The 22,139-nt window shown below is 51.1% G+C and overlaps 1 protein-coding gene across 1 annotated transcript in view; it reads left to right on the forward strand.

Annotated features, from left to right (window-relative positions):
• NECAB3 (N-terminal EF-hand calcium binding protein 3) overlaps positions 1-22,139 on the forward strand; it is a 108,283-nt gene that overhangs the window by 85,084 nt on the left and 1,060 nt on the right. The window contains exons 6-12 of the mRNA XM_077832281.1: positions 11,192-11,328; positions 13,113-13,234; positions 14,188-14,267; positions 14,997-15,050; positions 16,086-16,198; positions 19,332-19,409; positions 20,096-20,187. Coding sequence (XP_077688407.1) covers positions 11,192-11,328; positions 13,113-13,234; positions 14,188-14,267; positions 14,997-15,050; positions 16,086-16,198; positions 19,332-19,409; positions 20,096-20,187 — 676 coding nt within the window. The remainder of the gene's footprint in view (positions 1-11,191; positions 11,329-13,112; positions 13,235-14,187; positions 14,268-14,996; positions 15,051-16,085; positions 16,199-19,331; positions 19,410-20,095; positions 20,188-22,139) is intronic.

The following is a 22,139-nucleotide window of genomic DNA, read 5'->3' on the forward strand; positions in this document are numbered from 1 at the left end:
ACTTTTGGCCATCTCATCATGCCTTGTCACGTAAACACAATCATGCTGGTACGTCTGCTCAGCAACACATTGCATTGAAACAGGCTCCCGTCACAACAGGACAGTGCTCCAAGAGCCCAAAGGAATGATCCGGAAGAATGGCAATCCAGACTGCTGCTTTGGTGCTCCTAGGCTGTGATTTTTCAAAACTGCCTAGGGGATTTGGATGCCCTACCACATTAACTTTAAATCTTGACTCTAGTGCACTATCTACGGCCTGGGCCTGGTTTTCCTACCCCAGACGGGTCGTAGGGCATTTCTGTCTTAGCAAGGCCGCATGTACGTGGCAGCTCCCGGTGTGTGTGTCAATGTGGCTTGATAACCATCTTGCCTTGTGCGGGTACCAAGCAGAATGTGCACCATGCGTGCAGCCATGAGTACGCAGAGTGAGCACGAGGCCAGAGATGCACTGATGCTTGCCCAGGGCTAGATAATCAGGTGCTACAGCCCTCTGAAAGTTATTGCCAATGTATTTGCCTAAGAATACATCACAACTCAGAGGGTCTGTGCTATGAACAGAGGGTTTGAGTGATGCTATGTATCACTTCACCCTAAAGACTTAAACAGTGCTTAGACCTTGTGCTGATTCTCCCTGAAACCTGCATTTCCCCCCTCATCAACTGATACCTGCATGCATATTGGAAAGGGCGATCTTTAATAGGTGCTAAAAATGACATCCTGTGTGTGCTCGGTGTGGCATTTTCAACTGTTCTTTCCAAATCCAAACTGTGCAAACCTGGCAAACTCGCACATTCCTCAGTGGAGGCTGTGGATCCGTTAGAGGAAGCAGTGTTCAGCCTTTATGACTTGTCTTAGCCTATCAAATGGTCACAAAGCCTTCCCACCTCTTACCCCCCTTACACGCACCTCAGAAAGGACCGAATGGATTTTATTCAAATTAAAAAACAAAGCCCCCAGCTTTGGGCTATGGTGTGAAATTTCGCTCCCAAAGGAAATGTATAAGGAAAATTGTGAGCAGCTGAAAATTGGGGTTTGGAATGGAATGATGTTCTCCATCTTACGGTGCAACCCTCTGAGAAATGAAAGTATAACACCCACCCTGTCCTAGGGCTGTCCATGGCACACACTGAGCTGAGGTCACTTGCTGTTGTTGGGCAACTCTCCTAAAAATGTCTGTCCCCCCACATTGGGCCACATTAAATAGTGCAGGACTACCCAGGATATGGGCACAGCAAAGGCTATTCTGGCGATGAAGGGAGTAGAGCTGGTTGGAAAAACTGCAACGACATGTTTTTTGTCAGATTTTGCAGATTGGTAAGATCAAAGCATTTTGAGGAAACAGTTCGATTTTGATGAAATTCCTCTGGAAACCTGGCAGGATCCATCAGAAACTTGCCTACTGTCCTGTCAGCTCACCCGCCCAGCTTCTCAGCAGCCCACCAGGCAGGTGGCGGGGGTCCAAAGCCTGGAAGCCATAGGCTTCCAGGGTCCATGGCTCTGGAACAGCCATGCAGACAGACTACCTTGGTGTCAGGGATCCAGGGTCCTGGGCAGCACCAGGTGCACCGTTTGGGGTTACCTTATCTAACACGATCATATAGTTAAACCCAATGTTCTTCAGTCTCCTCCATGCCGTCCCCTTCTCACTTGTTTCTTGTGTTCTCTTTCCCCACCCTTCACTGCCCCCAGCTGAATGGGTTGATAGCAACAGTGACCTCAGCGTGGCATTGCTGAGCGCTCCCCTGGGCAGCTTGACACTTGGCAAAGAAATGTTCATGGGTTATTAAATTCCAACCCAAATGTGCTCAGCCATGTTGACTGGCCCTAGGATCTTCCTGGAGTTCAGATTCCCCAGCTATAAAACCCTGCAGCTCAATTTTGTCACAGGGCGAGGGTGGCCATTGGGTGTGGATAAATTGGAGAGAGTCCAGCGAAGGGCAACAAAAATGATTAGGGGTCTAGAACACATGACTTATGAGGAGAGGCTGAGGGAGCTGGGATTGTTTAGCCTGCAGAAGAGAAGAATGAGGGGGGATTTGATAGCTGCTTTCAACTACCTGAAAGGGGGTTCCAAAGAGGATGGCTCTAGACTGTTCTCAATGGTAGCAGATGACAGAACGAGGAGTAATGGTCTCAAGTTGCAGTGGGGGAGGTTTAGATTGGATATTAGGAAAAACTTTTTCACTAAGAGGGTGGTGAAACACTGGAATGCGTTACCTAGGGAGGTGGTAGAATCTCCTTCCTTAGAGATTTTTAAGGTCAGGCTTGACAAAGCCCTGGCTGGGATGATTTAACTGGGAATTGGTCCTGCTTCGAGCAGGGGGTTGGACTAGATGACCTTCAGGGGTCCCTTCCAACGCTGATATTCTATGATTCTATGATTCTATGTGTGTTCTAGGGCTCTGAATGGGCCTTTATGTTGCATTTAGGGCCCCCGTCCCTAAAAGAGCATCATTTCTCTGGGGGAGATGTGTTGGAAGTGCTCCCTGATTGCAGCCCCACACAAACCCAGATTCTGATACCCTCCCTGCTGAGATGGAGTCATGTATGGTATGACGCCCTCACCTGATGATGTCCATCTCCCCTCCCCTCTGACCCCTGGATCCTCTTGGAGCTGGCCTAGGACAGACATTAGGGCTCCCGGGTGTGGCCTGGAACTGCTGGTGAGGAAGGAAGGGTTCCAGTGGGGGGACGCTGTCCTGGAAGTTCTGGAATCTTCCCCTACCCCATGTGGCTTCTGTTCCTAGAAAGGGATTGTTAGCTCCCATGACCTCACAGACCTGTGTGTGCACATGTGTGCTGGAACTGCCGATGCCAGGAGAATGCATTGTAATACCAAAGCCCTGGGCATCAGACCCGTGCCACACTTTCCACAGGTAGGGATGACACGGCTGAGACCCTGGCAAGGTCCCAGCCCACTGTCTTAATTCTGTCGTCTTGCTATATGCTGCTAAACAGCCGTTGTCTTCCATCCAAAGGAAGGGGTGAAGTGATTCCTACACTGACAGCTTGTAAGACTCTGTAAGATCCTTTGGGATTTACATGATTTATTGACAGGAAGCATTTCATGCGCACACACTGAAATGCAGCCACCTCTGAAGTGGAATGTAGGAGCTGTTTAACAATGTATAGCAACTGCACAACAGTTGAGGACAGACATGAAACTACAAGGGGAATTGGAGGGAAGCAAGATTTGCCCAACACACTGTTTCACACCCCTACTCTTGCCTCCCTGGCTTGTTTCTATTTTGCCATGTTCTAGATTTCTTGCTAAGCATCACATGCAGCTCAGTCCCAGTAGGATAAAGCCAGGAGCTGAACGGTATTGATGGTATCCATTTAGAATACTATACTGGGGAATAACTGGCTAGGTGGTAGTACTGGTGACAAGGATCTGGGGCCTGCGCCTCTCACCCTGGTGGAGTACCGGAGTCGACAGGAGAGCGCTCAGCAGTCGATTTATCGCATCTAGACTAGACTGATAACAATCTTCAAATATGTGAAGGGCTGATATAAAGAGGACTGTGATCAATTGTTCTCCATGTTCACACAAGGTAGGACAAGAAGTGATGGGCTTAATCTGCAGCAATGGAGATTTAGGTGAGATATTAGGGAAAACTTTCTAAGTTTAAGGGCAGTTAAGCTCTGGAATAGGCTTCCGAGGGAGGTTGTGGAATCCCCATCACTGGAGGTTTTGAAGAGCATGTTGGACAAACACCTGACAGAGATAGTCTAGATTTACTTGGTCCTGCCTCAGCGCAGGGGGCTGAACTTGATGACTTCTTTAGGCCCCTTCCAGCCCTATGTTTCTATTATTCTGTGATTCTACCAGCTTCTGGGATGTGGCTTTCTTATTCACCAAAAACCTGTTTTGTGGGCCTCTCCTTCCTGATGTTAAAGATCTTTGATCCAGAGCCTGGGGAGAAAGAGGGTGGAAATAGCCAAATTTCTTTTACTCTCTGCAAAAAGCTCTTTTTTCTGTTGGAGCTGGCTCCTGGTTCACGCAGTGTGACTACACAGTTATATAACTCCACTCCAGAGTGTGACTAGCAGCACAGATTGACAAGGAGAGAGAACACAGGGTAGTTGGTTAGCAGACAGGAAAGCACTTTCTAGCCTGAGTTTCTAATAAAAGCCAATGTTAAATGGTTCAGCGACGCTTTTGTTGCTTTCTGTGAGTCACAACAGAGGGACGTTAGAGGAACACTAAGCCTCCCGTCTTGCTATATACACGACTGTAACTCCTGACCGCTGGCTGATTTCCAGTCTGCTGTGTTGACCAGGTGCCAGCATTTTCTTAGCCCCAGTTTCTCTGGTTAACAATGCTCCATGGCATCTCTCGATGCAGCATGGACATCCCTGTATGTCAGTATGCCAGAGGTTTGTTCATGGAAACAGTTGGCCCTGCACTTCCCACTCCACCAGGAAAGCCAGGAACTCCCCACACCTTCTTAGTTCTCAGCTGATAGAGTGGAGGCTCCTGCCCCCTCTTTATACAATGGGAATTTCTTCCCAGGCAATTTGCCTTTTCACCCGCCATCCTTCTCATTGGTCGATTCACCTCTCGGGAACCCCTGAAAGGCTGTGAAAGGAGCTCTGTCTCCAAGGCTAGCTTGGAAGCACTCACTTTGCAAAGCCAATTTCTTTCTCACCTCCCACCCCATCCCCCACCTCCTGCACTGTCTCCTGGAGGCCCTCTCTCCAGCCAAGGACTGCAGCGTGGGGTCGCTGGTGCCAGACCCTTAGTGTAAGGCTCTAATATTTCTTGTCTTCCTGTCTTCCTCCCGCGCCCCCGAACACATACTAAACACAGCCAGTCATCTTAGATGCTCGGGTTGGTTTATTTTCCCCCTTCCATGGGTTCCTTGGTTCCCGCACGCACTGTAGTGTTGTTGGAGACAGCGACGCTCCTTGGGCTGCTCACCGCCTGGGCCATCCACTCCCAGCGCCTGGGTGTACGGTGTACCAGAACCTCACCTGGTTCTTGGAGCCCAGGGAATCCCCTCCCTCGGCCTTGTCAGACTCCACCAAAAAGAACAGGGTCAGGATCCTCCTCATCTTCTGGATGTCCCCATCTCCGGCTCCCAGCCGTGCTGATGAGGGGAACGGCTGTGGTGGCCGGGGAACCTCTCCCCTCCTGCTGCCCAGCTCCGATCTGCCAAAGATTTTAACTGTGCTTCCAGGAGGGAGGGTGATCAGAGAGGGGGTCTTTGGGCAGTGGGACAGCTTCCCAAGAGGAGGCAGCAGCACTGCTTTGATCTGTAGAATAAATGAAACAAACAAAGCTTTCAGTCCCATTGGCCTGGGCTGCTCCCCTGCCACTCAGGACCTCCCCTTTCAGCTCTCCAGCCTCAGCCAGGCGCTCCTGGAGAGCAGACGTGGCCAGTGACACGGCTGACGGTGCCGCAGAGTGAAGCTACTTCCCGGAAAGTGCCTTCCCTCGGCCACCGGTCTCTTCCCAGTCACCCCAGGAGCAGGGTGTTTGCCAGTTGGCTGACGGGAAATTCCACGGCTTCTTATTAGGCAAAGTGAGTATTGGTCTTTGGGGACTTTCCTGGGTTATTGATGTGTTTTAGGGGACCGTTCCCCAGTCCCTCTGCCCAGGGTTTTGGTTTCTTGTTTATCCAAGAGCAAGAGACAATGGCTGGCCTAGGAGCTCGAATTCCAATTACTCAAGAAGGATTAAGACAAATACATTGTCAATTAGGAACTCATGATGGTTCTTGTCACCAGCATTCCTTCGCACTGTATAATGCAAACAGTATCAAAATGTACACACCTCTACTCGACCCACCAGCGTAATGTACCCCCACCCTGGGCCAGCAAAAACCTAAGGCTAGAGAAGGGCCTTAGCCCAGGGCCGGTTATTCTAGTTTTGAAACCTAGTTCCGACACAAGTCCACACGGCAGTGGTTGGTCCATGTCGCCCAGACCTCAGCCTCTGTCTGGTCGCTCTACAGGAGAGATGGAACGCGGGGATAGTGTTAGGGGGATGGAGCCTGGCATGTGTCTGTCTGTGGCAGTTGTGCAGGGAGCCATGTGTGGAGAGCAACTGTGCATGTTGTGTGGGATGAGGGGCGTGGCCAGGTGGGGTGTGAAGCTGTTGGAGAGCATGAGTGCGGATGCCCCTGTAGCTGGGGCGAGTCACCGGCTGGCACTTACAGTGGACTTGTTCTTTTTCAGATAGATAACCAGTCGCCCTTTCTCCTTTTCCTTCTCCAGATCTGGGCACTTCTCCTTCTTCTCTTGCTTTGCTTTTTTCACCTTCTTTCTAGAGTTGTAATTGCCCATCTTGTGATTCCTTCCGAGCCAGCTGGTACTGCCCCTGCTGAGCCAGTTGTGTCAGAAGTCAAGGAGCTTCTGTGATGTCAACCGTAGGCATAGATGTGACTTTACAATGGATGAGGTGTCTCTGAGGCTGCCTGGCCCATTGGGTCCCATTGTCCTGCTGCCTATCCCCGGATACCCTTCCCTGGCAGTGAGAGAAAGAGGCCAGGCTCTGTGTATGTCTTTGTGTGAACTCCTTAAGGCGTGGAGCGCTGGGAGCAGGTTATACTGGGTGGATCTGAATGATGCTAAGGAGACCCTCAAATCAGTTTGGGCCACATGCAGCTCGTTCCTTCCCGCATCCCTGCCTGATAATGAGCTGACCCAGTACTAGTCACTCATATTGTGTAATTTTGCTGAGTGGTCCCATTAAAGACAGTTCAGACGGCAGACTAAAGTATTGTTTAGTGGGCATAAGTGAAGTGGATCTGGCCTTTTATTTTAGAGGTGGGTCATATACCCAGGGATCACCTATGTGTAATGCAGCCACCACCTCTGCTTGTAACACAGCAAAACACAAAGTGCCACGCTGCCCAGCACTTTGGGATAGAAAGTAGAGACAAGTCCCAGATCCAGTGAAGCACATGGATGAATTTTAGGACGACAAAGTGACCAAGATGCTGGTTTAACATTCCTGCTCTTGCAAAAATTGACGTGGGATCTTTAGTAACTACCGGTGATTGGGAAACCTTTTGCATCCCTAGGAGCCCGCTGCTGCCACTCTCATAATGGACTGAGAAGGCAGAGCACTCCTAGTGAACTACCAGAATCACTACTTGCAGTACCCAATGTCCCTTGCAGGTCTCCCGTCCAAGTATAGGCCATGTCCAAGTGCTACTTAGTTGTTAGGATCATAGCACCAGCTGCTCTGGTTGCAGGCAAAAGGTATCCTGTCACTTCCTACTTGAGCCCTGATCTTTGGTTTTGATCTCTCAGCTGAGAAAACAATGTGATGGTGCAAAAAGGCTAATAGCTTCAGGTGGGAAATGCTGCGTTCATGCCAAAGCCCCACCAATCTGATGTTATGTAGCTGTCTACCTCAGTTGTGGCCACGTGCCAGGTAGTTAGTTAGACCCCGGCATGACAGCAGCTCAATCCACACATCTTGAGGATGCAAAACTGCCCCTGGGGCACCGGATACTCCCAAATGGTGGATGCAGAAGGGCAGGCCAGCCTTTAAACTTCTATTTCCGAATAACATTTTCTGTGGCATTCCCAGAGTCATCATCTGCTTTTTAAGGAAAACAATGGTGGCTAAAAAACCCGAGAAGGAAAAGGTACCTGAAAAGGAGAGAGACATCTAGACACTGTTCTTTTAAATGGATCTAAGGATGAAAAAGAACCTTGGAGTAACCTGGACCAGTTTTAGCCATGCAACCAGAAGACAGAGAAGACTTGCTATGACACACCTAACTCATCTGCTTGGCTGACTCAGGATTGTTGCCTCCAGTATATTTAATAGCACATAGTCCAGTCTAGTTGCAAATGTCCCTGATATTTAGCCTAAATGTTCTTTGGCTTAAATGCGTCCTTTTACTTCTAGTTCTGTCCCCTTGCACCACCTCCAGAAATTCTCTTGCCTCCTCAGGAAGGCAGTACCAGTTCTTCCCCTTTGTACTGCCACGTGATTTTCCTGAGGGAGCATTTTCTAAATTCGACTGGTTATCTCCATTTTTCTCAGTGCTCCAGTCATATTCCCCTTCACTGCACCCAGTTTTCTGGGTTCTTTAATGGGAAAGTTTTATGTTTATTTCACCTTTCTGTGGTGATGTAAGCTCATCCCAGTCATATCAGCGTCCTGCAGGAGGTGGTGGCCTTAGCTCAGTGTCTATCAGAGAAGTGGTGTCTAGCAGCTAGAGTTGGTGATTGGGCATCAGGATCCCTGGGATTTCTTCCCAGCCTTGCCACTGATTTGCTGTATGACCTTCAGCAAGTCACTTTCTGTATCTCAGATCCTCCATCTGCTTGTAATGGTATGTTTATCTGCAGCATATAGTTCAGCTGCTGGATGTCTCTGTGTGCTGTACAGTATTCCAGACAGGATGTGGTCTGTGGTAAACAAGAGAAAGAAAGCTGGAACTCAAGCTGGGTGAAAGCCTACTGGTCTGTGACTGTAGTTGTAGAAGTTTTGGTTAATAATTGTCTCTTGTTTAAGATAGACTGTGATACTATGACACTGTTAAGTGGGCATAGTAAATATTTGCCCATGAGACGGGCTGTTGTGAGGTGTAATACTTTGAGATTCCTGGGAAACGTGCTAGAAAAGCATGTAATATTATTAAAATGCCCATGACTTTCCAGTCAGCTTTATTCTCCACAACAAGGAGTGTTAGCTGCATGCCCCGTATACTTTGTGGCTCACCTCTGCTTATAATCTGCAAAACAACAGGCTAGCAAAGGAACATGATCCCTCCTGCTCTGCAATGCTCGGTCTTTGGCCACAGTTCAGCAAAGCACTTAAGAATATGAGCAACTTCCTTTGGACTTGACAGGATTTAAGCAAATGCCTAAAGTTAAGCGTATGCCGGGGTGTTCTGCTGAATAGGGCTGGACCACTGAATCAGGGCACTGATCAGGAGAATTTCTGTTGTGTTATAGTTATTGGATATTTATCAGTTTCTGATTTTCACTGTTAACATTGGACACATTTTGTTTCCAGCTTCAGGAGTAAAAATGATTTTATCTGTGTTTAAAAAATATCCCTTGAATTCTCTCTTACATTGACCATCAGGATGCCCAGACTTCTGGATATTGGAGATCTCTCACCTCCTTCCACAGACAGCATCCATCACTGATAACATGATAATGGTGGGATATTTTTATATGGATTTTGTAGAAAAAGCCTATTCTCAAACTTATGCTTGTGTCACTTTGAACTGCAACTGGAAACTTTAGCTCTGATGAGGCAAGCCTTGTCCTGGATCAGAGATCTCTCACCAAGTCACCAATGGGGCTGATGAATATCTGAATTTGGTTTACAGAGAGTCCAGCCTGGGTTAGTTCAAGCCAGAAGTGCTATGTATCTTTGAAGGCAGAGAGACATCCGGGCTCCCAGCTGCTGGCTGAGCTCAATGGTTCTCATATTCTGAGAGGTCCAGCACACAGAGGGCCATATTCTTTCCTGCTGCCTCTCCTTGGAAGTCAATGGAGTTAAACCAAGGATAAATTTGACCTACTTGCTAGTTGCATTTGTGTACTGAGTGTAACCTGAGAGGAAAGAAGCTGCTGGTCCAGTCCCTGCCTATGCAATGACAATTTCAAATGATTCTCTTTGGGGGCAGTGGGTGTGCATTCGGCAATGGGGAGAGGCACTGGATGGGCTGCCCTGGGGACTCTAGTCCAGTGGTTCTCAACCTTTCCAGACTTCTGTACCCCTTTCAAGAGTCTGAATTGTCTTGTGTACCCCCAAGTTTCACCTCACTTAGAACCTTACAAAATCAGACATAAAAATACAAAAGTGTCACAGCACACTAGTACTGAAACATGGCGGACTTTCTCATTTTTACCATATAATTATAAAATCAATCAATTGGAATACAAATATTGTACTTACATTTCAATGCACAGTGTACAGAGCAGTTTAAACAAATCATTGTCTATGAATTTTCGTTTGTACTGACTTTGCTAGTGCTTTTTATGTAGCCTGTTATAAAACTAGGCGAATATCTAGATGAGCTGATGTACCCTCTGGAAGAGCTCTGAGTACCCCTGGTTGAGAACTGTCTTTTTGTTGGTCACAAAACAAGCACACCAGGATAGCAACGGGGCACGTTCTGCTGTGCTGCCCCACCTGCCTCTGGGCTAGAGGAGCGTGTTTGGTCTGCCTGGCCCATTCAGTCCAACTCCTTGGCCTCTGTGAAGCTGCCAATGGGGAGGCCCATTGATGCTCACTGTGCTGTGCTTTTTGTCCCAGGGATACCTTCTGCAGCTAGTAACTGAGTTTTGCACTGCACTAGAGAACTGCCGATTGTTGCCGAATGATTCTCTTTTCCAAAACAGTGCATTCAATATCCAGCGCTTCTGAGAGCCTGGAAATGAGAACTCCTGAAGAGGTTTGACCTGTGAAAATGCCATTAGCTTCCTTGCAGTTTGGAGCTGACTGTGCCTGACAAGTGGAGGCCAGCTGTGGTTTCCCTTTAATCTGATTTCTGTTTTAAATTGCCCACCCCCACCACACATCCCACGATCATTTCTAGCATTTAATACACTACGGCTCAATAGGGAGCTGAAGAGCTACCAACTGTCTTGCCTATATCCAGCTCTGCTGGGCACAAGAAGCTGTACAAGCGAGTGGTTAGGGCAGAGGATCGGAAGCTGAGATTCCTAAATTCTTGTCCCAGGCTCTGCCACTGACTTTCTCAGTGTCCTTGGACAAGGCATTTATTGATGTTCCCAGCACTTATCTCAAGGCTCTAAGGTCTTTACAGAAATGCAAAGCCAACCCAGTATTAAAGTCTGCAACATTTCTATATATTTATTCACCTGCTCCAAGCATGAACACGCTCCGCTCGTGCCTCAGTTTCCCCACCTGATAAGTGGGAGTGCATTAGCCTCCCTGCCTGGGGGCTTGGGAGGGGCTCTGAATGCTATTCCAGTGCCTGGAGCTCTTTGGAGAGAAGGTGCCACAGCGGCAGCACCATTATTGTGTAGAACGAACTGATCTCCCCGTATGGCTCTGGGTTGCGTATAAAATCTGGGACGGGCTCTTCAGCAGCTGCATCTGCCAAGGCCCAGTGAGGCGCTGGGTGGGAGCGAGATGGGCCTGGGACATTACAGGAGAGGAGGCTGCAGCCCAGCAGAGAGGTCTCCTGGAGGACCTGATCTGGCATTAGGTGCGACGTTCCCTCTCTCTCCTTCCCCACAGGAGTACGAGAGTTCCTCCAAGATGGAGCAGTTTGTGACCCGCTTCCTGCTGCGGGAGACCAGGACCCAGCTGCAGACCCTGCAGGCCTCGCTGGAGTGCGCCTCGGACACGATCGAAGAGCAGGCCGGCTGGGAGAGGTAATGCCGGGGCAGCTGGCGTGGGGCAGCTGGTATCGGCCCAGATGGGAGGCAGGGAGCGTGGCCCATGGTGAGCTGTGCATTTGGGACCTACCCGTTTGTGCTTGGTTCCCAATGTGGCTTTGGCTAATGGCCTCCCAAGAGAGCCCACATTGCAGCAGGGTGTTAATGCTACGAAACACCACCCCCCGTGACTGCATATTAACGCAGCTGACCCGCCCTCCGAGCTATTGGTGCTGGCAAAGTGAGGGGAACTCTCGTTGCCACATGAGGCTCCTCTTTGGCTTCGTTCCTGAGCCCCACCACCCGCTTTGCCCCCTTAGTTACCAGCAAACAGGCCCTTTGCTAGAGAGCTGAGGAAACACCGCTCCAGCGAGGGCCAGAGGCTGGAGGCACTCCCGGACACGCTGTTACTGCGCTCTCCGGATTGGATCCCTGTTCTTCTGACACGCTCCTTTGTGTCTTGCTCTGAGGCTATGTCTACACTGCACGTCACTGGTGGCGGCGTGTAGTGTCTGTGTAGCTACGCACTGCAGTGAAGGGCAGGCTGAGTCCACGCTGCGCTGCGCAGCTGCACGTGGCCGGGCAAGGCTCTGGCCGGGGGAGGCCGTGGGGAAAAGCTTCCAGCAGCAGGCAGCTGCTTTCCCCATTGCCTTCTCCCTGCTACCGGAGCCTTTCCCCACCCCAGGGAGCTGCCAGAGCCTTTCCCCACTGCCGGAGCCTTTGTCGAGCACAGGGAGCTGCCAGAGCCTTTCCCCACTGCCTCCTGCCCTCTTCCAGAGCCTTTCCCCACTGCCTCCTGCCCTCTTCCAGAGCCTTTCCCCACTGCCTCCTGCCCTCTTCCAGAGCCTTTCCCCACTGCGGGAGCTTTTCCCTGCGGCTGGAGCCTTTCACTGTGTCTGGGAAGGGCTCTGGCGAGGGGAGGCAGCAGGATGCTGCGTTGCTAAGATATCAGTGTAGACGGGAGAGGCACTGCTTGGGCATGCAGAGAGCCATGTAAAGTACATAGCCAAAGGTTCTGGCATGTCTGTACTCTGCTCACCTAAGCAGTGTCCCACCATCTACACTGCTATTTATACCTGGATTAAGGGGGCGGGCAGTGTCTGCCCTCTCCAGGCTGCTGTAAGGAGCGTGCAGTGTAGCTGTACCCTGAGAGTTGTGTAGACCACTGAAAAAAAACCCCAGGCACTGCCTGCCCCAACTGCCTCAGCTCAACTGGTCCCCAGCACAGGCTCTGCCCAGCCCGCCCGCTCTGGGCCAGCCAGTCCCTGCTAGGGGTACTGCTCAGTCTGCCTGCTCCAGTCCAGCCACTGGCTGACTTGAATGGGAGTTTGTTTGAAGAAGCACCTAGTAAGATGAGAGTGGGGCTTGAGTGCACAGTCAGCACTGCTCCGGATCAGGTCTGAGATGCTCCTGGATGACTGAGCTGGACAACAGTAGCTGGTTTTCTGTTGTCGTTTGAGCATTCGTGTGCAGGCCCAGGAGTGGGTGCAACTGTGCCAGTCGGCCAGGTCTGAGAGTTTGGGCAGCACACGTGCCAATGGGCAGAACCTGAGCTCTTTCTGCTCGGCCACAAGGTCTTGGTTTCTTCCTTCTGGTGTCATCTAACAGTCAGGATCAGGCCTCCAATAGATCTCAGTTAGTGAAAACATGATTGTCTCTCTGGTTTCCCCACCTGTGTGGGGTGTCTGCACAACCCACTCCCACGGGGAAGCCGGGGATGGCAGACACAGGGGAGGGTGTAGCCGGCGGTCTGCGCTGAGTACATCCGTTTTTGTTTTTAGGAAAGGCTTGAAGAAATCTGAAGTCTTCATTGGCCTGAGATCTGGCAGGAGATGTGGGCGCAGAGCTCAGAAGACCGTCTGCTTGTCTCCAACGGATCCCTATTCCGGGATGCTTACTACAGGTATTGGCAGGGCCAGGTGGATGAGGGAGAAGCCATTACCATTGTGCCGCCTGTCTCTTGGGACCTGGCTGCCTTTGGAGGGTGGCGGTGTGGGTTACAATGAGACGTGGGAGGGTGTGAACACCAGCTCTGAGTCCGCTTTCCTTCACGGATGTGATTTATAATGCCCGAGTTCAAGGGAGCCTCGTGTGTCTTTCTGTGATTTGGCCTAGCTTGGTGGATGGGGAAATATCTGAACCAACGTTCTGCAGGAAGTCAGATCAGGTTATTGTTCTGTACGCAGTCCCACTGCCAGGAAGGACACCAGTGCTAATGTTCCGGGGACCATCCTATCTGTACTTAGTTGGAGCGTCTCAGTTTCCTTTGGAGTAAGGATCAGAGATTGGGTCCGGTTTAGATCCAAATGTTCAGGAGTTTATCCATGTGATTCTAAGCCCTGCCCGCCCCCGCAATCCAGACCACCCCACAGCCTCCCTGCTCCCCTCCCGTCCCCATCGATCCAGCAGTCCGTGGCGATAGTTCAGATCAGCACCTGCACCTCTGAACGCCTAGCTGAATCCCAGCTGGTACTTTGGCATTAACATCAGTGGGACCAGGATCGGCTCATCCTAGTCGCATAAATCACAAGAAATCCAGAGGGCTCCCATCCCGCTAGCAGTGAAATTCAGACATTGCTGACATTGCCTGCAGTCTCAAGGAAGGGTGTATTATTTAGGCAGAAAGAGAGTAAAATATTGTCTGCCTTCCAGAGCCAATCAATGCCAAATAAATCTGTCCCGTAAATGCTAAAAGGCAGCAATAAAGATTCACCACTTTCTTCATCTGTTGTGCCTACTGCCAGAGGACCTAGTCTGTATAAAGAGCTGGGGCAGACAGCCAGGGTGTGGGTGAACTGAGCCATCCCTGTGTGAACCTGGCTAACAATGTCATCTCCCTGTCCATTTTCCATCTAGGGGTTTGTGTCGAAGCTGACAGCCAGTGGGCAGCTCAGATTAACAGGCTACAGCAGCTCATTGACAAACTGGAATGCAAGGTGCGTGGGTAGAGGGGAGACTTGTTCCGCGTATGGTAATACAGCTCAACCCCACCCCGCAGCCCCCCTGCGAGTGTGGGCATGGACCTCTGCATCTCAACCAGTGGAGCATCACCTCTGACTCGCCTCAGTCCTGACCTGCAGCACTCCCTGCTGTTCTGGTTCTGGGCCCCCTCTCAGCTCTGCTAATGGACCCACTCCTGACCTGAGCACCCCTTGTTCTTTCAGGTCTGGGACAGCTCAGTCCTGACCCACCAGTCCCCCTCCTGCTCCCCGCTGGACCTTCCCTGCAGAGCTCTGCTGAGGTGCCACCACCCTTGGTCTTCAAGTCCCCAGCCTCTCCGGAGCAGATCACTGCTCTGTCAAGTCCCAAGTTGGTTTGGCCAGTGGGTTAATGTCTAGTGGGGACTCTCTTGAAGCCCCCATGGAGGGGCACCCCTGCTCCAGAGGAGTCACCTGGCTGGTTGTCCAACTGCCCTGCTGCAGCGTAGATCCCTCCACCCTCTCCAGACGCTGCTGCTCGCCTGCCTGCCTGTCTGCCTCCTCCGTCAGCCCAGCCGGCTCTCGGCAGGTCAGGTGAGACTCAGGCAAACCCTGCTCATGGCGCCCTCTTTGGCCTGCTGCCCTGGGCCGCCCACCCAGAACCAAGGCCGGCCCTGACCCCACCCTTGTTTTCCCCTGTAATTAGATTCTCATATTAGCAATGATTTTGCTTTTCTACAAATGCAGAGCCCAAGGCTGGAGCCTCTAAAAGAAGAAGTTGCTTGCAAAGGGAGAAATGCTGTAAGTTCTAGGCCTGCTGCTTTCCATTGATTGCTAGCACCGAGACACAAAGAGATTCTCTCTCTCTGTCTCACACACACATCCACTCACGTGCAGGTGCAGACGGGTACAGGCCTCCCATCCCTGCATTGACGCACGGATGTGCACGCCTGCCTGAGCGCAGACAGACGCGCACATTCCCGGTTGAACTCACCAGAGAGAGTCCCCGGCTTCGCTCTGAAGCTGGAGTCATTGTTCCATGGTCTCGCACCCCAGATCGATAGGCAAGGGAACCAGAATGGTGGGCAGACTAGGGCATGAGTTCCATCTGCTAAATGGTTCCCCTGAGGAGAGCGTGTTTCAATCCACGGGGCTGCCATGTGAAGAAAGGGCCACACCTGAATGAGTCCAAAGGAAGCCCGTGGGCTCAAAGGGAATGTTCTGCATGTGAGTCCCATGAGACACTGGGCCAACTCCATGCAGGAGCAAGCCAGTTTAAACCCGGATGGAAGGGACCCTGTGGTGGAAAGTCCCTATGACCCCCCAGGTATAGCAGCTATGTCCTCTCTTGCCCCAGGGAGAGGGCACAGGGGGCCAGTGGAGCTGACTGGAGGGGATGTGACCAGGTGGCTGCAGCGTGCACTAATTCACCACGCCCCTAGCCTTGCGGAGACCGGGAGAGGCAGTAGTCGCCCCGCTCCCTGCGGATCAGGCAGGGTATGCGTTACAGCTCCTCGCTCCCAGGGTGGCCTGTTGCAGTTCTGCACTTGCAACCTTGGCAGCAGTTCATCACTGCTCAGTTAACAGAGGAGACGGTGCCTCTCAGCACCCGCCACGTGTTCATTACACGACTCGAGAGGCCCTGGCCTAATGAGCCACCATGCAGTGTGATGGGCAGGGGAAAGCAGAGGGGACAGGGAGTCTGTAGTACAAAGGGCAGCCCCAGCGAGCTCCTGGAGCAAGAGTACTGACCCTCCCAATGTGTCGGCACCTTTGCCTCTAGCAAGGGCCTGCAGGTCTGGCCTGGAGTCCTAACTGTGCCCTCTCTCCCTGCAGCACATCCTGGTGGCTCAGAGACAGCTGTCGGTGACAGAGAGCGGCTTAGAGGGATTCCACCAGGCACTCCAATCCTACACAGGGCTCACAGCCGGACAGAGCCGCTGCTTACAGTAAGTCTCCTGGGCAGCTGAGGAGTCAGACGTTTGGCTGGAGGAAATATGGGTGTCGGTAATGTCGCTGATCATGGTGCTTCACACCTTACATCCGAACTGTACAAGCGTTCAGGAATCCCACAACGCATGAAGGAAGTGCTCTAAATAATGACGGTTAGCACCTGTACAGCACTGCAGAGACACCAGGCAGACGTTAACTCATCCATCCTTGCAACACAGCTGAGAAGTAGGGAAATGCTACAACACTAGATCCCTATGTCATATAGGGAAGTATTACTGTTATTACTGTGAATTATTATTATTCCTCTTACAGACTGGAAACGGAGAAACTTGACCAAAATCTTACCCCACAAGTCAGTGGCAGAGCTGAAAAAGACCCAGGAGTCTTGATACCCAGTCCCCTCCTCCCAATATCATAATTCTCTTTTTCCCTTGAAAGAAGAAATTGGGTAAATTCTTCCCTTTTGCCAAGCAACAAAGGAGGTGCCCCCCACAGCTGCTCCCGTTGGGGAATTGGGGCCAGATTTTCAAAGGGGTTTAGGTACCTAAAGATGCTGATCAGCACCGGTGGGATTAACAAAACATCTAAGGAAGGGAGGCATTGCATTCCCATTCAAGTCAATGGAAGTTAGGCACCTAAATACCTTTGCAGACCTGGGCCTAGGCATCGAAACTGCTTAAGCACCTTTGAAAATCCCGTTTAAGCACCTCAATAACTTTGAAAATCTGGCCCTTAGTGCTAGAGCTGAAAGAAGTGTCTTTTATGGAGCGTGGTACATGGGTGATGAATTCATTGACCATACCACAGAGGTATGAATGGGGAGCTATGGGCATGATGGGTAGCATGGCCTGGTGGTCACAGCAGGGAGCTGAGAATCGGGAGACCTGGATCTGATTCTTCGCTGTCACTGGCTTGCTGCATAGGCAAGTTAGTTAACCTGGTTGCCTCTCAGTGTCCTTTTCTGTAAAATAGTCACAATAATCACTCGAGAGCCTCAGCTGGCAGAAGCTGTGGAAGGATGGAGTGTTGTTATACTGGCATAACATTTTGGCCGAGGGTTTGTCTACATGGCAGTCAGAGCGGGGGCTCCGTAACAGGGGGGCCAGGGAGCCATGGCCCTCCCACTTTAAAAGTGGGGGCAGAGAGGAGCGGATGGGGGGGTGGGGCCTCGGGGGAAGAGATGGCATGGGGGCGGGGCATCAGTTCAGGCGCCAGTGCGCCCCCCCCCACCACTTTCAGGGTGCTTCTGCCGCTCCTGAGTCAGAGGTGTGACTGCCGCTCGGGTTCGCCTACCGGTGCTAGCTTTAATCTACCTCGCGTGACTCAGAACAAGTGGCAGCCAGATCCTAGCGTGGGCTAGCAATATGAGTGCGTCCCCCGGGCTCTGTGCACGCTCGTGCAGCCTGTGCCGGGGTCCACGTCACTGTCTTCACTGCTATTTTTAGCTGTGCTGGCTAGATTAAAGCTGGCACAGGAATGCCCACGCAAAGTGCAGCCACACCTCCGATTGCATTGTGTCACCCCGTCTCCCGCTAGCGGGTGCTCCCAGCACCTATAACAGCCTGCTACTCACTCCTCGCTAAGGAGGCCTGTGGCTTTGGTGCTGAAAGTCCTGGCTCGGATCGTGGCTGCGGGGTGTGCTGTAAGTGACCGTGGCATGTTACAATGGCATAGCATGAGATGAGAGATAAAGGGAGGAAGGGTCAGGTGGGGTACATCAATCACATTTCAGTACTGTGTCCACCATTCCCCTTTGGTTTTAAAGGGTCAGTAGTGCTGGTGAAACGTGTCTGGTTGAGAGCCCCTGAGGCTGAAGGCCTCTCTCTGTCTAAGCCAAAGGCACGTCCCTCACCCCAGCAGTCCAAAAGAGCTGAATTCAAAAAAACAAGGCAGCAATGACCCAGAGCTGGGGGAGCTGTCTGATTCTGCCCCAGGCTCCCTGGGCTGTCTGTGGCAAGTCTCCAAATGCAGTTTAGCTGAAAGATGTCAGTTTTCCTGCAGGAAGTGTTGAACGGGTTGGGAATAGAAAATTATCATTTTGTGTCCATTTAAAATGTCACTTCGGATTTTCTACTTAAATAAAACGTATGGGATTTGCTGTGGAGGAACGTTGTAATTTCTCCTCAGAATTGTCATTTCCACATGAAAAAGATTGGTTTCAATGAAACCGTGTTTTTCTGCAGGAAGGCTGGCCGCATGAAAAATGGTGAGCCGCTCTAGTTAGATTAGCCTAGAAGGAAAGTTTCTCTGATGCCTTTCACAAAGTGCCTTCCGAGGGCCCAGTGAGTCAGTAACTCTGCGAACACAACAGCTGTGATGCACTCCAGCACAGCTCCAAGTTAATTGCATTGTCTTGGATTCTGCTGTTTGGTTTGTTCGTTTGATTGCAGTAATTGTTACCTTTGCTCCGCAGGGTGTGCGTTAGGGCAATTGGGTCTATGTTCCTTTCCTGGTCAAAAGAATTACATTAGAGTTGACTGGGAAATTCTCCTTCAGGCATTTCACAATCTGTATGTGCTGTCTCTCTTCCCCCCTCCCCCCATGGTGTGAAAATGTCAGGCACTTACCACTCTGGAAGCTGGTGTAGGTTAGAGGTATGAGTGTGGGGTGGGCAAACAGTAGGGCCTGGGGTCTCATCTTGGCTCTGCTACTCTCTTACCGTGTGACCTTGAACACCTCCCTCCAGCTTTCTGCCTCACTTTCTTCCTCTGTAAAATGGGACCAATCACTGTGAGCATGAATGAGTTAATGTGTCCATACAGTGCTTTGACCATGTAAAGAGCTATATATATGCTAAGTGTTGCTAACCCTTCCGTTCCAGTTCCCTGCACCAATGTGTTCAGCTCTTGACTGAAAACATTTTTGAAAAAAAAGTTTGTAAAGAATTGAAACGGCCCTTTTTGACATTTTCCAAACGAAAAACTCCCGGTTTCCCATTCCAAACAACTTTTTCTTTCAAATTTTAAGCTAATTACAGTAAAAAAAACATTTTTAAAACAAAAAGGTCAAAAGTGAAACAAAACATTTTGAAACCGTTGGAACATTTGCATGAACCCAAACTGGCTTTTTCCCCCCACCCCGGTTTTCAAGAAGCTGACGTACTGAGAGCATTCATTATTGCCCCTGCAGCGTGTCTTCCCGCAAGCTGACGAGCGAGGCCTGCTTCATTCTCTATGAGTTCTGGCAGGACGTGACTTCATGGAGAAGGTTTGAGGCTAATTGCAATTCATTGCTGAAGGTGTCCAGACTGAGGAAGGCTGCATCCAAGTGCAATTCTTGTGAAAGAAACAAGATGGGATTTCTATTCAGGATGCTCACCCTTTTCCACTTCTTCCTGCACCTAACAGTGGTTACCGCCTCCCTGATTTGACCTGTCTAGTTATTTATACCTATCTGCACAGGGCAGCAGGATCAAATGACCACAAGGGGGCATTGACATTTTGTATGATGTGCTAACCACTATCATGTGTGGATGGGTGCATTATCAGCACATTTGAGACAGAAGGTAGAATCATAGAATCATAGAATATCAGGATTGGAAGGGACCTCAGGAGGTCATCTAGTCCAACCCCCTGCTCAAAGCAGGGCCAATCCCCAATTTTTGCCCCAGATCCCTAAATGGCCCCCTCAAGGATTGAACTCACAACCCTGGGTTTAGCAGGCCAATGCTCAAACCACTGAGAAGGTGTTCTGCTCTGGGGAGTGCAAGGACTGCCCCTTGCCCCGGTCCTCTCGTGGGTGTGCACAAGGGTGGCAAGTGTCTGTGCACACTCTTCCTCTCTTGCACACCCACACAAAAGCTCTGCCCCACCCCTGTATAGCAATGTGCAGGCTGGCTCTGACACAATCATACTGGCTTTGACATTGTCCTAACTCTCCGTATTTCTTTGCAGTCACTTGCAGTCCAGCTACAGCAAGACGTTCCAGTGGGCCATCATTGACGTGCTGAAGTCTCCAGAGCTTGTGACCACCATGCTCTTCCCAGGTGGGATACTCTTATGCCCAAACATATTGAGATGAGCTGCTAACGGGAATTGCAAACTATGGATTCCATCCTGCCGCCTTTACTCAGGAATAACGCCCAGTGACGTCATTATATACTGTATACACCCATATAGTACTGTAGGAATCCATTCACCCACCACTGCAATGCAGCCAGCTCTGCGGCGGAACACGGTAGCTGTTTAACAGCACAGAGCAACACTATCCAACAGTTAAGAACAGGAAGTGAGGATGTAAACTTAGCTGCATAAGGAATTTAGGGAGACAGAATGTAACTGTTCAAATATTAATTTGGCCAGAATATTGAGGCTGAAACCCCAGCTCTTGCAAAATTTATTCTGTAAACAGTTAGGAAGCAGGCAAGAGAGAGAAAGAAAGACAAGCAGGATTAATGAATTAGTTAAGGCTTGTAAAGAGCTATGAATGTATAAAGAGCTACCACAGTGATGCAAATGATTTATTAATAGCTGTTACTATTACAAGAGGCGATAAGCATGCTACACGCTGTGATGCTGTTTGCCTTCATCTCTGGTGTATTTTTGGTCAGCTTTCTGATGGCCCTATCAGCCTTTCCTGGGTCACAAATCTCTACTCAGGTGCGAGACCTTTCTGCCAGCAACCTGGCTCTTGTCTTAAATTGCTGCATTGAACTCCCAGCCCTGCCCCTGCCCTATATTCCAAGATGTGGCCCGAATGGGTAGCTCAGGCCTCATTCCCATTTGTGGACAGAAATTGTGGTCCCATTTTCCTGCCCCAGTTCTGTGTGAGGAGCACAAGGCAGGTCGGCAGAGGGGCAAGTGCTCAGATTTGTGCCTAAATTTCATTGTAAGGCACCTTAATGCAGATTTAGCAGGGAGCTCAGGCCTTCTGGAAACATGGTCTTCCTGATTGCAAGGGCACTGAGGGAGAACCTCAGACCAGGGTCGGGTTTACCATTAAACACAGGGTGCCCTGGCACAGAGCCCTCCAACAACAGGGTGCCCCAGGGCCGGACACTTGGGCAGCACCGACGCACCCCCCGCGGGGGTGCTGCTCCATGGGGCCGGACTGCAGGGGACAGGGGAGCAGGCGGGAGGTGTGGGTGGCGGGAGCTCAGGCCAGAGAACTCAGGAGGAGCACAGGGCGGCTGCGTAGCCAGCCAGAGAGAAGCGGCGCATTGAAGGAGAAAACGCTGCTTCTCTCTGGCTGCCGGCTGCGCGGCTGCCCCTGCTCCTCCTGAGTCCTCCAGCCTGTGCTCACAGAGCTGGAGTCAGAAAGGGGGTGGGCTTTAGGGGTTGCAGCCCAGGGCCCCCTTAGCCCGGGGCCCTGGGCTGCAGCCCCTAAAGCCCCTGCATTCCAGCCCTGCCTGGTGGGGGGGCAGTGGGTCCAAGAATCGCGGCCAGTGGGAGCTGCAGGGGGCACGCGGAGCCACCTGCACTGCCCGCACCAAACCAGAGCTGTGCCAGGTAAGCACTTCTCACCCCAATCCCCTGCCTGCCCTAGCCCTGAGCCCCTCTTGCACCCTAACTCCCACCCAGACCCCTCACCCCCAGCCCTGAACCCCCTCCCACACCCTCTCACCTAGACCCCACCCCCAGCCTGCTTCTGCACCCTTACTCTCACCCAGATCCTGCACCCCAACACCCAGCCTGCTTCCACACTGTAGCTCCCTCCCAGACTCTGCACCCCAACCCTGAGCCCCCTCCTGCACCCTAACTCCCACCCAGACCCCGCACCCCAACTTTGAGTCCCAAGAGGAGAATAGAGAAAAAAAGAATGAAAAAGGGTGGTGGTGGTGGGGGGGGGGATAAAAGAGAATGCTCCCCCTGGAGGGGGGCGGGCAAAGGGGGGCAAAAATGAAGCTGAGCACAGGGCCCCACTAACTCTAAATCTGCCACTGCCTCAGCCAGCCTTAAGCAGGGGTAGATAAAACAAAAACCAACCCAGGTCCACCAT

This window comes from Eretmochelys imbricata, chromosome 13 (genome assembly GCF_965152235.1).
Source record: "Eretmochelys imbricata isolate rEreImb1 chromosome 13, rEreImb1.hap1, whole genome shotgun sequence".
Classification (NCBI taxonomy): Eukaryota; Metazoa; Chordata; order Testudines; family Cheloniidae; genus Eretmochelys; species Eretmochelys imbricata.